The 17632-nt window shown below is 41.0% G+C and overlaps 1 protein-coding gene across 1 annotated transcript in view; it reads left to right on the plus strand.

Moving 5' to 3' along the window:
• The first annotated feature begins 667 nt into the window (after window positions 1-667).
• The window catches only part of adcy9 (adenylate cyclase 9), a 26787-nt gene continuing 9822 nt past the window's right edge, over window positions 668-17632 (plus strand). Inside the window, exon 1 of the mRNA XM_043223132.1 lies at window positions 668-4139. Coding sequence (XP_043079067.1) covers window positions 2399-4139 — 1741 coding nt within the window. The 5' untranslated portion in view covers window positions 668-2398. The remainder of the gene's footprint in view (window positions 4140-17632) is intronic.

Genomic DNA, 17632 nt, shown 5'->3' on the forward strand with positions numbered 1-17632 from the left:
TAAATATTTATTAATTTGCATAATGAGTGTTTAATTTAGCATATTTAAGACATATACACACACACACACACACACACATATATATATATATATATATACATATACATTTAAAAAGTAAAAAAATGTAGTGTAAAAAATTACATTATAAATTATTTTCTTATTAAATTATTTAATTATAAATTAATTTTAATTATTCATAAAATTTTCTTTCTTTGTTTTAAAATTAATCCTGGCTCTTTCAAGCTTGGCAATGCTGACGGATGGTGATCATGATTCGGAAGCTTCATAAATGGGATTTATATATACACACACAAGTGCTGTGCTGTAAAAATGTAAGGAAATTCCAACACACACACACACACACACACACACACACACACCATAAAACAAGCAAACATTAATAAAGGTAACATATTGTGTTTTAGTACTCAAAACATCCTGTTTATCCTCTTTCTGCTTCTATAATTCTGTACTGACTTGCTTATATAACTGCTACGAGTTACTCAGAGAACAAATTGAATAAATACTAGATGTACCTGTTCTTTTGATGACATCACGTGGAGTCCACGCCAAGAGAGCATCAGTCAAACCTGAGAGTGAAGCCTCTCTCATGCGTGCGCGCCGCCGCCAAAGAGCCCTGCGTGCGCGCTCCCCAGCTTCTTGCCACCCCCCCTCCCCTGTATTTCAACAACATTGTAGTTAAGTTGTGCGCCCCGCCGACCGCCCACAACCATCTTTTCCGAGAGAGCGCTCAGAACATGGTGGAGCTGCTGGCGAACGCAGCGCCAGGGTAAGCGCCAACCAGAACCGGCTCTCACCGCCGTTCCCGTCAACGGGGAGGAGAACCGAGAGCGAACGGAAGAGCACGCGACGCGACACAGCCTGGCACGAGCCCGCCCGTGGAAAAGAGCGCACTTGAACGGAGTTTTGGAGGAGCGCTAAACGGACAAAGTGGGGATTAAAGAGGCGGATAACGCTGGAGCGTCGGCGTGGGGTTTTAAGCGAAGGAGAGCGAGAGCTCGATCTTTCTCTGAACTCCACGAGTGTTGGAGTGCCAGCACGATCAAACGACTCGAGGCCTGGGGGAGGAAAAACACCCTAAACTTTCGCCTTCGTTTTGAACACTTTTTGCATTGAAATGATTTGAGATCGCCTCCGAGCGAGCGTTTAAAAGGGATTACACGCAAGCAAGGATATGCTTTGCCTCAGCACACTTTGACTTGTCAGAGTGCCTCGATGTCATCAGTGTTTTCTTCTTCTTCTTCTTGGAAGTTAAAATATTTGGTGTTACTCGTCTTCTGAAGTTTGGCAGACGCGCACGGACGCGTCGCACTCTCGCGCGAGCGGCTGATGTCATTCGGAGTTGTCACGACGTCGGCGTGAGCTTGGAAGTGTTTTAACGCGCTTTGAAAGCTGGAGTACTCACGGTTGACATCCGGAGTGGGTGTTCAGGAAAGGACGGGGCTCCTCCATGGGAATAGGCCGTCTTCTGACCCTCGGCGGGGCAGGCAGTAACGGGATCTGCCTCGACTTTTGACGGAAAAACACGGGCAGCTTTTACGCCTCACCGCCTCGGGCGTTTATCCCCTAGGTTCAAGCAATTTAATGTCGATTCTCGCTTCTTCGTGATGCCAGAGCCCACGGGGATACGATTTTGAATACATTTGTACGTATAAATAGAACACGGTGGCGCGTGTGAAAAAGTTTTCCCTCAGAAACTGGCGCCCTTTTTTCTTTTTTTCTTTTTTTAAAGCTAATACTCTTTCGACAGACAGCAACAGTTACAGACGTTTGCTGACATGAAACCGACATCGCACCGAAACCGAGTACAAGAAATGTGTAAAATCTGGCATTCGGAAATATGAAATATAAACTTGCATTACCTTTGCATGTCGTTTGGAAAGGCAAAGTAAATTCAAACATTGTCGAGCATTGGCGAGGGTGTTTGAGGGACAGTGTCGACTGGATTAAGAAACTAATTTAGAAGCGTTTCAGTACACTAACCACCCTTTATTTTTATTATTATTATTTTATCATAAGTACTTGCACCCGTCCTGTTGAATTCAAATGATGTGCTCTAAAAGGCAGGATCTAGCGGATGACAGTGCCTCAGTCTTGTCCACGCGCAAAAGTACACACGTGCGCGTTCACGCGCCACTGAGCCACAGAATATAATGGAATCCGAGTGCTGACGTAATCTCAGCACGGATAAGAAACTGCTCAAGAGTCCAAGACAGTCCATCCTCGTAGTGAATGCACTTGGAATTTACTCCCGGCTGGACTCACAAACAGACTGCGCTTTTTGTACTCGCACCAATCCATGTCAAGTGCCACTTCATCTGTACTGTCGGCAGTAGGTGATATGTGATAATTAAAAGTCAACTGTTGTCATCTCGCCATGGCATTGCCTGAGCAGCACCGGCCACTGCATAAGACGGAGGTGAGGTGCGCTAGTGAAGGGGGAGCTGTTACGGTGCGGATAACCAACAGCCACAATCAACAGGTGGTTCCAGACCAAGAGGGCAACCCTCCAGACATGGCCTCCTCCAAACCTTGCAAATACAGTATCTCGTCAAGCTGCAGCTCGGGGGAGTTGGGCGTTCCCAGGGCTATGATGACTCTCCTGAGCAGCCCGAGGAGAGTACCGCCTCTGTTCGAGAGGTCTGCCGCGCAGTGCTGGGATCCCAAGTTTGACTCTGCCATCCTGGAGGAGGCGGGTAGGGAACGCTGCTTCCCCCAAATGCAGAGGAGATTTCGCTACATCCTATTTTACCTGGCCACCGCCGCGCTCCTGTGGGGGATATACTTTGGGATCAACAGCGCCAGGTGTGACCCTACAGACTTCCTGGTCCCCACAGCAGGGTTTCTCATACTGTCTCTCCTCCTCCTCTGGTTGACATTCTCAAGGCTGTATGCGCGTTTCTACATCCACACGTCCTTTCTGCTTACAATGGTCTTGTTTGGGATCACCTTGGCGCCTCAAACGCAAACTGCTCAGTTTGCCTATATTGATGTCCGAGGCAATCAGTCGCTACAAGCAGCGTCTCCTAACGCTCCATGTATATCACCCGTTGGGACATTCTCACTTTGTATCGAAGTGCTGCTTTTGTTGTACAGTGTGTTGCATTTGCCCCTGTATGTTTCGGTGCTCCTCGGCCTGCTGTATTCTGTCCTCTATGAGGCTTTAGGCTGGCTGAACCTTGCCCAGATGGACAATAGCTACGTAGTCTCAGACTTGAGCTGGCTTGCCCCGGGTAAAATCCTGCTTCACCTGTGCGCGCATATCATTGGCATTCACATATTCATTATGTCCGAAGTGCGCTCTCGGAGTACCTTTCTCAAGGTAGGTCAGGCAATCATGCACGGGAAGGACCTGGAGGTGGAGAAGGCTCTGAAGGAGCGCATGATCCACTCCGTGATGCCGCGGGTGGTGGCGGACGAGCTCATGAAGCAAGGAGACGAGGAAAGCGAGAGCTCTGGGAAACGATACAGCGCAGGTGCCTGCTCCGTCGCCGCCGTGTCCGCCGTGACCTCTTCCAGTCCCAAAAGCAACAAGCGCAAGAAGAACTCTATCCCTCGTGGGCAAATCATTTTCAGGCCCTTCAACATGAAGCGCATGGAGCCGGTGAGCATCCTCTTTGCAGACATCGTCGGATTCACCAAAATGAGTGCCAACAAGTCCGCCCCGGCATTGGTAGGACTGCTAAACGACCTCTTCGGTCGATTTGACCGCCTGTGTGAGTTGACCCGCTGCGAGAAGATCAGCACTCTCGGGGATTGCTACTATTGTGTGGCGGGCTGCCCCGAGCCACGGGCCGATCATGCCTACTGCTGCGTGGAAATGGGGCTCGGGATGATCCAGGCCATCGAGCAGTTCTGCCAGGAAATGTCGGAGACCGTGGACATGCGCGTCGGCGTGCACACCGGCACCGTGCTCTGCGGTATCCTGGGAATGAAACGCTTTAAGTTTGACGTTTGGTCTAATGATGTCAACCTGGCCAACCTCATGGAGCAGCTGGGCGTGGCGGGAAAGGTGCACTTGTCGGAGGTCACGGCAAGTTTTTTGGATGACCGTTACGAGAGGGAGGACGGGCGAGTGATTGAACGTGTCGGGCACAATGTTACTGATCAGCTCAAAGGTAAGATATAGGAATAAGTTTGCACATCTTTTCTTAAAATTCGTGCATTAGGGTGCTAAAGTCTGAGAACACTAGGAAAAGGGCTTCTGTTTTGCATTTTTGTTTTATTGGCTTAAACATTTGAGAAATTAGTTAAACTCGAAAGTGAACATGATTTTCACAAAACCTTGCTAATTGTTGTGGTCCAGTTTAATTAAAAAATGATTGAAAAAGCTTTCGTTTCACAGTTTGACATGATACCACAAAAATTTACATAACCAAATATTTCTTATCACTTCCTTTTTAGCATTTTACTAAATCTTAAAGCTCTTTATTTTTCAGGTTTAAATTTCATTTTATGTCCCCGATTGTCAGACTTGTTGGACTCTTTCATGACTTTTTCAGTTATGCGCTAATGCATGCTTGGATGTCTTCGCTGTGTGCGTTTGTGGTGATTCTGTTCTTTTACTGACTGCCGTTACCAACTTTTGCGGTGATGATGGTGAAGATGGAGAACGATGATATCTTTTTATGGTGCACCCTGTAATCAGGTCCTCTCAGGACTCTGTGCAAAGGGCTGACACTCTTCTCTAGTTTTATTGCACCCTCTTATGATATCGCTAGTAACTTAGCTGTAGAAAAACTGCGAAAGCATGAACGTTTTTGACATTTACTGTAGCCATGTAATCCTCTCAGGACCCCATTGTGAAGGGCTCCAACCCCACTCAGAAATTACACCTGCTAGCTGCCAAAAGCTAAAAAAGTTACTTTGTTGTGTAATATGTTCTTATTAGGAACTTATCTGTGATTTATCATTACCATTATCGTGCCTATGTATATATAAAATTAGTTTGTCGTAAATATCCCATAAATTTTTGACCCTGGCTACAGATCTTTTTGACTTTTTATAGCTCCCTTATATAATCTTGTTTCTATCTTAACTGTAGCCTCGTTGTGTCATTGAAGGCTTGTTGTTCATCTGTAGCTCTATTGTATTGCTGTAGCTCTTTTATTGTGGCCTCCCTTTGACACAGTGGCCGAGCATTCACGCTTCTTTCTCACTAGCATCATTGGCCGCATCGAGCAGAGCTGTTGATTTAAAGTCGTAGTGACAGACACAAGCAAAGGTCTCTATTTTCTCTTTCTCCTCGTACTTCTCTCGGGCCTCTCTCCTGCCCGTGTCCTTAATCTGAACCCAGATTTTGCTCCCTATCTGAACCTCTCTGGATCTCCTCCCTCTTTATCAACTATATCATTTCAGGTGGCTAATGGAAATGAATTGCGACGGTGTTTGTGAGATCTTTACGGTTGCCAAAACTGGTCTTGTATTTGTTCCGGCACGTTTAGATTATCGTCAGTAAATGAAGAACCGAAGTCTGTTGAGATTTAGTGAAATTGCGGTGGTCTTTTTAGCTCGCTTGTGGAACTCTGTTACAGTTCAGGCGTATCTAAGGCTCAAAGTAGATTGTTCTGTGCCGTGAAGTTGTAATGAAAGTAAAGCAGGTGTTTGGACCGTTTTGTCACCCCGAGTGACCGCCTGATTCCAGTGGATGGGTGGGTGCGAACACTGACATGCTAGTAGCCCAGATGTGTGAGAGATGCGTCACTGTTAGTCTCACTGCAAGCGTTTCTATTTCTAGCGCTTTCCCTGGATGCTACCTGGCTGTTGTCTGACCCCTCTGTACACCCTTAATGTATGTTTTCGGTTTTAGAGACAAGCTATTTTTTAGTATGTTCTGTGTTTAGAGGCCCATGATACCAATACTACTACTACTACTACTACTACTACTACTACTATTATTATTATTATTATTATTGTAGCTGCTGTTATGATGGTTGCCTTTTTATTTTTATTTCCACAATTACTCATTCTAGTCAAATTGTTGAGAAATAATAATTTCCTGCCATTTTCTTACTGCAAATCCCTTTCTCTGTGATTCTGGTCAAACAATAAATAAAAATCAAGATATTTTTGAGAATGTTTATGCATTTTACGTGCAGTGTAAGTCTCTTATGTTCATAAAGGTTGCATTTATCTGATCATATAATAGAATGCAATAAAAAACATAATACTGCAAAATGCATTTTTTTTAGGATTGTAATAAAAAATATGACTTTACAGTTTCAAGCATCCTCATTGAATAAAAGTATTAATTTCTTAGTAAAAAAAAAACCGACCTCAACCTTTTGAATTGTAGTGTATGCTTGCCTTGGCATTTGTGTGCATGTGCACTTTCATATTTGCATGTGCGTGATTGAGTTATGATCTGTTATACCGCTGTGCTGCCACACTGTGAAACAAACAGAGCTGGTAAATTATCACTGCGGAACATTGAGTTTAATTACAAGCCAATTACATTGGTGTTTATTTCCTCTTGCATGTTTAATTGTTTTATGTGATGCTGCAGTCAACAGTACCCAGCTCCATAGTGTGTGTGTGTGTGTATACTGTGTATATGTATGTGTATGTGTGTATATAAAATATATATATATATATATATATATATATATATATATATATATATATATATATATATATATATATATATATATATATATATATATATATATATATAGGTACTTTTTTATTTGGCCATTAACTTAAGAACTACACATCTTTAAACATTAGTTATCTTCATCTGTAAACAAAAGTTATATATACATAATCAATCAGGTGACAGAAGACATATTTAGAATAAGAATTATTAGATAACCGTCATGCATGACTTCTTTCTTTCAACTGTTGAACACAAAAGAAGATATTTTTACGTTGGATGTTTTAAAAAAAAATGCTAACCATCGTTTTTGGTAGCCGTAGTCTTCCATACTATTGGAAAAGTCCTGTGGAAGTCAATGTTTGGCCGAGATACAACTATTTGAAAATCTAGAAACTGAGGTTGCAAAAAAACAAACAAACCAAATAAATAATTAAAAACAATAATAATAAAACAATTAAATATTGACACAATCTGCTTTACAGATGTCCAAATGAAGTTCTTGGCAAAGCATATTACTAATTAAAAAGTAAAATTTGATGTCGTTACAATAGGAAATTATTGATATCTAACAAAATATCTTCACTGAACATGATCTATAATCTCTATATAATTAATCAATATTTTTTTTACCCAAAGAATGTATTGTTGGCTATTGCTACAAATATAGCCGTGTGATTATATGGCTGGTTTTGTGCCCCAGTATTACACATTTTTAAAAAGTACAGGTCACAACAAGTATGCTCTTTTTATGACATACATAGATCTTGAATGTTGAAAGATAATGGAACGTCATATTTTCACATGTTCACAAAATTATTTGAAACATTAGAGTGGACACTTTGTGTGCATATAAAATCACTTTCACAAATTGAATTGGTTGAAATGGGACATTACCAATAGAGAGATTATAGTTTAGTGTCACCAGTTAATTTACAGCATCTTGACCGTTTGCTCAAAATTGTGGTTCCTCTGGTTAAAAAAAAAAACTGAAAAAGATTTACATTTTTAAATTGTGTAGCTTTCTCGAGTGGCCTATATTGCAGCGTGTATGTTTTTCTTTTTTTTTTTTTGGTAAAGCTATACGAGCGAGCCGTACTCCCAGTGTAAGTTGTGTTGTCGGAGCAGATGGGAGTGTGTTCTTGTAGATAAGGAGCCCAACCCTGCTCGCACACGGACGCGCTCGTGCCAGGAGATACAGACGACCAGCTCTTTATATGGGAAAGAAATTCCCTTCCTCCATTTAGTCACGCAGACATGTGTAAACAGTCATATTTTTGCGTGGTTTTTTGTGTGTCGTGTGCATATGCTCTCGGTGTATACATTGAGGGCACGGAGTTCGAGCTGTAGTTGTTAAACGCTAATGTCGTGGAGGCTCTGTTGTCTGACCTCATTCCTCCTCTTTCTCGAGCCGCGCCGTTAATCCGAGGTCATGAGTCTGGACAGGTTCGTCCAGTCGGTTGAGAAACTTCAGCCACCAAACGCATGCATGCGGGTGCAGATAAACATAGACGTCCATTACGCCTTGCTTGTGAAAGACATTTTTATCGCTTAAGAAGCGAGCAAGTAAACGCACAGCTGAACCGTCTTAGCATAGAAGAGGTTTGGAATGGAAAACCATCTTGCTATGTGCTGCAGACTGTTTTTGGATGTATTTTTAGGCTTTTTTGCCTTTATTTAGATGGTGGCTGTGGGAGGGCAGACAAGAAAATCATGAGAGAGGAGAGAAGGCAGCTGGACCGGGACGTAGAGCTGGGCCTAAAATTTCTTAGCTTTTTCGCTTTTGACTGCTTGACTTGTTTTATAACGCGTACGGTTGATTCAGCGGGTGGCGTCTCCATTTGATTTCTGTAAGTTCAGGAAATGCTGTAGCTCACCCCTAATGTAAAAAAATGCTAAATTAAAATGTTTAATTTTTGTTCAGGAAAAAAAAAAAGCTCTAGTGGCGATTTGGTTCATAAAATCTTTAAAGGCAGTGAATGAGGTTGCAAAAATGTAGATAAAGTGCGTAAAAATAGTTATATAAACTAGAATTTGCATATGGTGTTTGAGGCTTTATTCTGGATGTGGACAGCGAGACGCGACAAAATACAGTAGAATCCTTTTTAATCGACGTTGACGTATACCATGGTTGTGGCACAGCAAATAGCTTGCGGCGTTATATTTATGACGTACTGACACGCAGCTCAAATGATTTTTAGCGGTCGGATTATGTCCAGTGTAGACAGACTTTAACTCATTTTCCAGTGATTGTCAAATGATTCGTTCGATTGAGATTCAGTCTCTCTAAACCCCTCCTTTCCGTGAGTCCACTTTGAGCCCTGATTGCTCTGATTTTGATTTACTAACAACTCATTAAGGCTGTAAAGAGTGGATTCTTTATTTTGGGAGACAATAACTTTAGTAACTTTTATCGCGCAGTTTCGTGTTTACAACTTTTTTTACATTCACATACAGCATGAATTACACGCTGCATTAAAGGCGGTGTTGGAAATGGCATAATAGGGGCAATATATCAAAATCGATACATTGATTATCGATCGGTCCTTTTTGTCCACAATGTATTCTGTTGAAAAGCTCTCCAAGCTACTACTGGTTTGGAGACGTTTCACCATCGTTGTAAATTCAGTTTTGTAAACTTCCGCGTCATCTTTTGTCAGTCGGCAAACTTTGAGTTTACGCACACACACCTCTCGTCTGCCTTGAGCTAAAGCTCTCGATTTCGAGTAACAGTCTTGTCAGGTGATGTCATGACCTGTTCTTGACTAATCTAAAAAATCTTCCCCTCTTCTTTTTTTTTTTTTTTTTTTTTTGGAAAGTCGTGCCCTGGCATGTCCGCGAACTCTTGCTTCGAAAACTGACAGCATATTTGAGCTCCAGACGTTTTTGCTTTTCTTTCTTTTTCCCCGTTTCCCTAACGCGCAGCTTTTGCATCACCACACCACTGCGAGCGCGTGTTGACACAGCTGGTTGGTTTTGTGTGTTTGCCAGGCTCTGGCCTTGCGTTGCTTGTGAACGGGTCAGGGAATTACTTTGATAAGACACCTTCCTGTAGCCAGAGGTCAGAGTCGTGTAGTGTGTGTGTGCGTGTGAAAGGGTGTGTGTGTGTTGTGCGGAGCATGCGCTGTGGGAGAGTAGCATGCATATGTAGATGTACATAAATGTGTGTATGTGTATATAACAGTTTAATTTGGTTTATTTGCTATTCATTTTTTTATTTGTATATTTAACGTTTTTTGAGTTACATTGAGTTTTACATAAATGTGTATGTATGTGTAATTCATTGTTACTTTCATAAGGGTATTGCTTTGTCTAAAGAGCTTTTATTTAGCGTCATATAACAGTACAGTATGGGCCGTCCTCATTTAGACGGCTAGCTCAACATGCCTCTGCGTGTGCTGTCTCAGTTTTTATTTTTGTAATGAACGTGTTACACATTTGCTACTATAGGACGTTGACTCAGACTGCAGGATCACTAATCTCTCCACACACAAAACACCGTGACCTTCAGTGCGAGTTGCATGACATGCGTTACACATTTGCACGTTGACACACCTGCCCACATACGCAGGGCTCCAGCATCAGATCTGGTACGGCTCATTCCCAGCGGTGACACACAAAGCTGTGTGTGCGTGAGCGTGGTTTAAAAAGCAAGTGTGCGAGCGAATATATTGTGGGAGCACACGCACATACGCGTACCCGCTCGGGGCAAAGCCAGCACATGGGATGGGGACATTTAACCGCAATGCATTGTGGGAAGGTAACTCTGCTTTCCCACAGATGAGCTTTTCTAATGCAACTCGGAGAGGAGAATTAAAAGCTGAAATCTGCAGCTCAATGGGCTACTTTTATATTTGAAGTTAGTTTTATTGACACACACACCGTTATACCTTATTTTTAGTTAAGTAATAATGTTACTTTTAGTCTAGTTTGGATAAAAGCATCTGCCAAATGCATAAATGTAAATGTCCCTAAATATTTATTCAGTGAATACGGGGTGAGATACATGCACAGTTTTGTGAAACACAGGTGTTCCACTTCTGCGGTTTCAACTCTCGCTTTCAGAGTGGCTTCTTGGGGTGTTTGTCAGACGTAATGTGTGCGCGAGAGAGAAAAATGAGACGGCGAGGCAAAATGCTCAAGCATGCTATTGGATGTTAATGTGCTCTTGGGACAGACTGCGCTTTAATGTATCAATGATTCAGCAACCTTGTGCCGTTGCGCGCTTGTCCAAGGGAGAGAAACGAAGAGAAATGTTTGCGTCTCATTCATTTTGGTCACTGTTGTTCTGAGGGATACTGCTGTAGGTCTGTGCGTGTGTCAGTATGACGCAGCTCGCTCGCCCTGTGCGTCATGCTGTGTGCTTGACACTAGGGAGAATGAGTGAGCGTGATTGAGTGAGATGGAAAAGAGAGAGGGACCCCCTTTGCACTCCCTGGCGTCATTTCAGTGCTGTAACCAAAACAGTTTTAATAGCATTGTATTGAGAGTAGACGGTGTCAAACAACTAAACTCATTGCTTTTAAAGCAGAATGTCTTTGGATGCCTTTGTTCTGCAACTTATTTTCTCAATTTACTTGATCTTTTGATATATAAGAGGTCATTGTTATATAAAAACATTCTGGAAGTTTCAAGAGAAGCTTATATAGACTGCTTTGAAGGCAACAACATTACTGAGCATGCGTTCTTTTGTGGCCCAAACTTTAATGTCAGGTAGACTTCCACAAAGTCCCTCTACAGTACATTTGTTTCTGATAACAAGCGCATGTTAGCTGCGTAATTTTAACATGCTTCTTGAAAATGCTAATGTCAGCAGGAGGCGCTTTTGGTGCGACAGAAATGGAGGTTTCCCTGGTAGCGGCTGTACACGAAGTTGGATTCAAAATCGGTCCTTGTGCAGCACTTACATTTTGAAACGTGCAATGCTCACGTTTATTCAACAAAGTCGAAGCCTTTTGGAGAATCTAACCGAGGCAGTCAGTTTTGACATTGTGGCGGGTCGCTTGTTTAGCATCGATTCACGCACGTTGTATAAATAACGCAAGAGTCCAACGATTTTGGAGCCTAAAATAAATATCATACATTTTTCCATGATTTACAAAATTTACCCACTAACGTGTCATTCAATACAACAATCTAGTCAGGAATATTTGCAACAAAAAACAATTGACACATTAAAACACAAATTACTATTTTTTTGAATTACTTTGGATGTTTTTGACCCCTATGTTTGTTTAATATAATCTAAGACATGAAATTAACAGTCCTAGATTTAGTAAAAAATGCATAGCACATTTATTATTGTAGCCTTTACTTAAATATCTCATAGATTATCTTGTTTAGGTTTTTTTAATTTCATAAAACAAATTAGTCATTCCAATAAAGCTTTAAATTGAATTGAGCGAGAAAGTGAGTAAGGGAGTGGGGAGGGTTGGATTTGAGCAGTATTCTCAGACTCATCACTGTGTCCTAATATGGTGTCATCAGAAACCTCACTGGACACACACTCTCTCTTTCTCTCCGTCCTCCTCTACTCGTCTCGTCATTTCCCGCCCATCTCAGAGAAAGCAAGAAAAATGGAAACCGAATTATCAGCAGCAAGGACACAGTTCACAGAAGACACACACATGTGGAAAGAGAGCCGGAGACAGGAAGTCAGAAAGAAGAAAGAATGGGGCTAATGGACGAGTGGAAAAGTCTGAGGCACATTCATAAAGAGAAAGCCAAAGATGAGCAAACAGGAAACAGCGTGAAAACATCTGGCCCAGAGCCGACGAGCATCTTTCCATTCAGCTCAGAACGTGATGTTATCAGATTTTGCGAGACGTACCCCAACTGATTGAACCCCTAAAAAAATGACCAACAGAGAGTAATTTATTGCTTCACACACTGACCTAGTCTGTTCAATTTTTGCCACTTTATCAACTCTTTGCATCTTTTGTTCCTCTCTGCTCCCCTTCCCTCTGTTTTTGTCTGCGCTACGGAGGTTGGCAGAACGAGTGGAAACATTGTGGTTAGCCAGGAGAGGAAGAGAGAGAGTGGGAGTAAGTTACTACCGTCTTTCAGAGTAAGAGACACATTGAGAGTAAGGGACAGGTCTTCGTTGCATTGCGCTAATTAACTTGTTAAGTTTCCACTGTCTTTTTTTCAGCAGCCAAAAGATATGTTTTTGGATAAACCCAGGCACTCTAGATGCGTGAAATAGTCTCTCTGGAGTTCAGCGGGGGCATGTGACCCAGCAGGGCAAAGACCACAGTTGCTTGGGTCAAAGGTCATGTGACAGGAAGTGAATGCAGGGCAAGCTCGCTGTAGTCTCTATCAAGATGTTCAGAAGAACTGCAGTAAAGTTGCACGATTATCTCTAATATTTCGTAGGATGCTTCTTTTCTAAAGGCAAACTGGTAGGGATTGCAACAAACCGTTAATCCTTAAGTATTAAACATTCGGTCCAGGAAATCCTTTATGCGCTAAAGTACGTACTTAAGCCGTATCTAGGGACTAGAATATCACACTGGTCACTATTACACTGGACTAATCTGATGAAATAGACAATTAAATTGCTTTGACCTAGTAAGTCTCATTTTCCGGAGGCTCCCTGTTCTTCCTTCTTTCACTTCTGCAATGAATGGGGTAACACGAAGGGATTGACTCTGGAGACTTTGGATGCTCATGAGGAATGTCACAGTCAGTCCATGTGAAGAGGCAGTCTCTCAATCTCTTTTACCTGACCTGCCGTGGGCATCCTGTCCTGACAAGACAAGACTTATCTTTGGTCTTTCGTGGAAAAGCACACTAAAAACGAAGAGAGCGTGACAGTTAAAAAGTGATTGATAGCAGCTTAGAGGGAAGATAGAAGTGCACTTGCAGTAAAATTCAAACTGATGTATTAAGATATTGTCGGAGTTAAAAAGTTATATTATTGTTATTCTACACTTGTAGCACTTTTCAATTGATGCTTCTCGTAGATTGTTTGTTAGTCACAGTTTGTTCAGCTGAAGACATAATTTAGATTTGCATATCTACTTTTTGAACTCTTAGGTAAGTCAGTGGCTTGCAACTCTGTACCTTGGGGCCCCCGAAAACGGTATGCATTAAGGATGCTTCTCTTTAAAAAAGCATTTGACCATTAGCTTAGCTTTAAGTAAAAATTGATTCATCACAGTGAGACATTCAAAATGTGTTCTACTGGGAGGTCTTCTGAATCAGGAGGTTAGGGGTCACTGGGATAAGGTCTTGGAGATTCAACTAGGGATTTGCTACGAAACGTGGTAACTAAGCATATATTGCAAAATAAAATATTGCAGTTTGCAATATTACATATTGAGTTTTTTCCAATTTCGTGTATCCCTACTTGACACCTGGTGGTTGAGCAGGTTAGCTTAATCCACAAAGAAACACCTCATATAGGCCTAACCCATCTATAACAGATACAGTGTTGCTAGCCTTGCTAGCCTTTAAGTTAATTTTCACAAAACTTAGGATGGCCCTTCTTGACATGTTAAGTCAAGAAGCCTTTGCTTTTCTATTTCCCTAGTTTTATGAATATCCACCTGGACTTTACAGTAGGATCACAACTTCTGTACTCAAGGCTTCGCTGCCTCAAGTCCTTGACAGCTCTCAGCCTCTTGCTTTGTGATTTTTAGAGATTGTTGCTGAGTTGCAATCGTTGTTATCAGCTCCTTGTTTATATAGAGGCAACATCTGCCTGCAAGCTACAAGCTGTTCACTTCTGCTTCAAATGTGGTTCAGATGCCAGCTTTGTGGTTGCTCAGTCAATCTGAACATGTCCACATTGAATTCATCTCCATTTGTATGCAAATCAGTCGAGCTAGGCAACTTTGTTTTAGCGATGGAACCGTGAGAACCATCTCTTGTGTGCAAATGTAGGGTAGTTGTGGGTGAAGTGGTTGGGACTGATAATGTCCAAGTGGTGCCATCAGCCAGGTGGTAAAAGACCAGCCAAGCAATGCCATTGACATGAATAAGAATTATTAACAGTTGGCTTCCTCCAGGTTTTGGCAGCTGTACCTGTAGGACGTCTTTACACAAGTGACCTCTGTCATGATTGGTTAACCTCAAAGTACCAGCATAGTTAATCTTTGTTATATTTTGTGCTTGATCATTTTTATATTTTTAGCTAAAAGATGCAAAATCCCAAGCTGGAGTTTGGATTCTTCAGTCATTATTGGCAATCGATAAAGTCTTTCAGGAGGTCGCTCACTCCTCTAATCAGTGACCACCAACAGATAAATAAGCTGCAACTGATCACTGACCTGTTTTTTAAATCTTTTGTATAAGACCTTGGTTCGTCTTCGGGACCCAAATTATGAAATTTTTCATGAAATCCAAGAGCTCCCTCACCCTCCCATAGACGGCAATGGAATTAACACAATCAAGGCTCAGAAACATAACAAAGAGATTGTTAAAATAATCCATGCATTTATTTTTTTTGCTTTGCACACAAAAAGTGCAAAATTTTCATAGAGTTGTAAAACTGATGTCATTTATCTTTTAAAGTTAAGCTTGATAATATAACACACGCTTGCGTAGTATGTGGTCTTATGATAGTTGGGTCACTTGTGAAGCTACTCCACTAGGTTCCCAACTGAACTCACAGTAAACCCAAAATGTTTTTATTGTCAATGCCAAATCAATAGATACTGCGAGAGAGGAAATGGCATTCGAGCAAAGCACCTGCCTTTAGTTCCCTTTACTTTTCCCTTTGAATTCCACTCCTGTTAGTCAGTGTTTCGTGTTTAAAATTACACTGACCTTCAGATTTCAATGTACTACATTGTGCTATTGTTTCTAGATTTCTACATGAAATGAGACCTTTGTAGGGTAAACTATAGACGTACATTCTCAAATGTTTGCACGAATCAGTTCGTTTGTGGTTACCTATGCTAATGCACTTGAATGGAAATTCTAGTCCGGGGATCCTCACGGTTTAATCCCAGGCTGGGATTCCCAGCTATGTCGAATTACTTCACAGCAGTTCCCTGGAAGACGGCAGTGCCTCCGGGGTTGTGTGTACTGCAAGAATATCCCCTGATCCCAGCTTGCTTTTAGTTCCCATGTTTGAGAGGTCAAAGGACTATTTATGACTTCCTTGAGTCCAGATCTCATGGGAGGAGCGGGTCTACACAGCCATCCAGCTCAGACAGGTTCTGACCCAGAAGCTCATTAGCTCTGTGGCTCAGGTCTTTATTAATCTGTTTCTCTGGACACAAAGGGACCTGACGCTCGTGAATGGCTCATTGATGTGGCCCCATTTTGTTTGGAAGGCTGTCAAATTTATGTGTTCAGATCTGTATGTACTTTGGCTCTGAGCTTGCGCGGAAGTGGCCCTGTGTTTGTGGCTCATCGCGGCTGAGCAATGAAACAGCGACTGAATATCAGTTTGCATGCTCGCGCTCTGCACTGAAAGCATGTGCTAGTGATGGGAAAGTACATCATTTCGAGAAGGAAAAAGCGCCAAGACTTCTTTGTTCATGTGCTGTTAGAATTTGCACATCAAACATATTAGTGGTAGTTAAGTATAATTAGATGAGAACGTTTTTTTTTTTTTTTTTTACTAATAATAGTAGTTTATCACAACTGAAGTAATATTAGTATTATCCTTATATAAAATTGTATATAATAAATATATATTAAAAAGTATTTTATATTTTGTATTATTTATATTTTAGTATAAGAAATAAAATAACCTTAATAATAATAATAATATGTTGTTATATTAGTGCTGCTACTACTACTACCACTAAATTATTTTATTTTAGTACCCTTTTTATAATAATAATAATAATAATAATAATAATAATAATAATAAAGTAATTGTTTTTACATTTTATAATATTGTTGTTGTTTATAATAATAATTGTTAAGTGTGATAAATATATAATTATTATATATAAAAATATAAAATGTAAAATTATTAGTATTAACAATGACAAACAATATTGATAAAAATAATAGTAATACTGTAAAATGTTTAAAAATGTCATCATAGTACTTAGTAATTCATAGTTTGCATAATAAAAAAAATTATAATAAAACATTTAACATTTTTATTTGTGTATTTATATTAGAATTTCTTATGTATTACTGATACAATTATTACTAGTAATAAACAATACTATAAAAAATGCAGTATATTTTATAAATGTTTCTGATCTTCTCTTCCCTTTCTTCTCCTCAGTTATACTAATAATACTATTAATAGTAATAATAATAATGCCGTTATTAACATTGACATTTGTTTATTTGTAAATGTTGTTAATATGTAAAATATGTTCACGTAATTTACTTTTTTGGCTTGTAGCACCTGACTAGAATTTAAAGTGCACAATATCGGTTGTTTAAATTTTGTGAACATATTAAATAACTGCGTAGAGTATCGTGCTGTTGTGTGTGTGTGTGTGAGAGTGTGAGAGAGAGAGAGAGAGAGAGAGAAACAGCAGAGCTGATCTTTATGAGGTTTGTTAGTCTGCGCTCTCAGCTCAGGTGAGTTACGACCGAGAGCACGGCTCTGTTTATTCTCAGACGTGTCTTTCATGTCTCACAGAAGCTGCTTGAGGGACTCGCCGGGGCCTTTGAGAAAGTGTTCCCGCAGGCTATACAATGTAGTTTATGTACAAATATGCACAAGCATTTCCCCGCAGCGGTGTTAGCGCCGACACTTGGCCCGTGTGTGTTTTAGATTATATACAAGCGTAACACGGTTAGCTCGTGAGTCGCATGTTTGAACAGGCAGATACTGGCCTGCTTTAATCGCTTTCTGTTTGTTTTTGCCTCTATTGGTACAACAGAGCCTCTTCACCGGACACTCAAAAGTGTGTGTGTGTGTGTGTGTGTGTGTGTGTGTGTGTGTGTACAACAGAAGCGCTCATCCTTGTGCTTAGTGTTGTTTAATGTAAACATTAGTGCTGAAACAAACCTGCTCAGGTGCTTTCAAGCGCTTGCTGCGTATCTGTGTAGTATCAGAGCTGGATCAGACCTTGTTTGCCCTCACAAAGCAGA

The sequence above is a fragment of the Puntigrus tetrazona genome, chromosome 22 (assembly GCF_018831695.1).
Source record: "Puntigrus tetrazona isolate hp1 chromosome 22, ASM1883169v1, whole genome shotgun sequence".
NCBI lineage: Eukaryota > Metazoa > Chordata > Actinopteri > Cypriniformes > Cyprinidae > Puntigrus > Puntigrus tetrazona.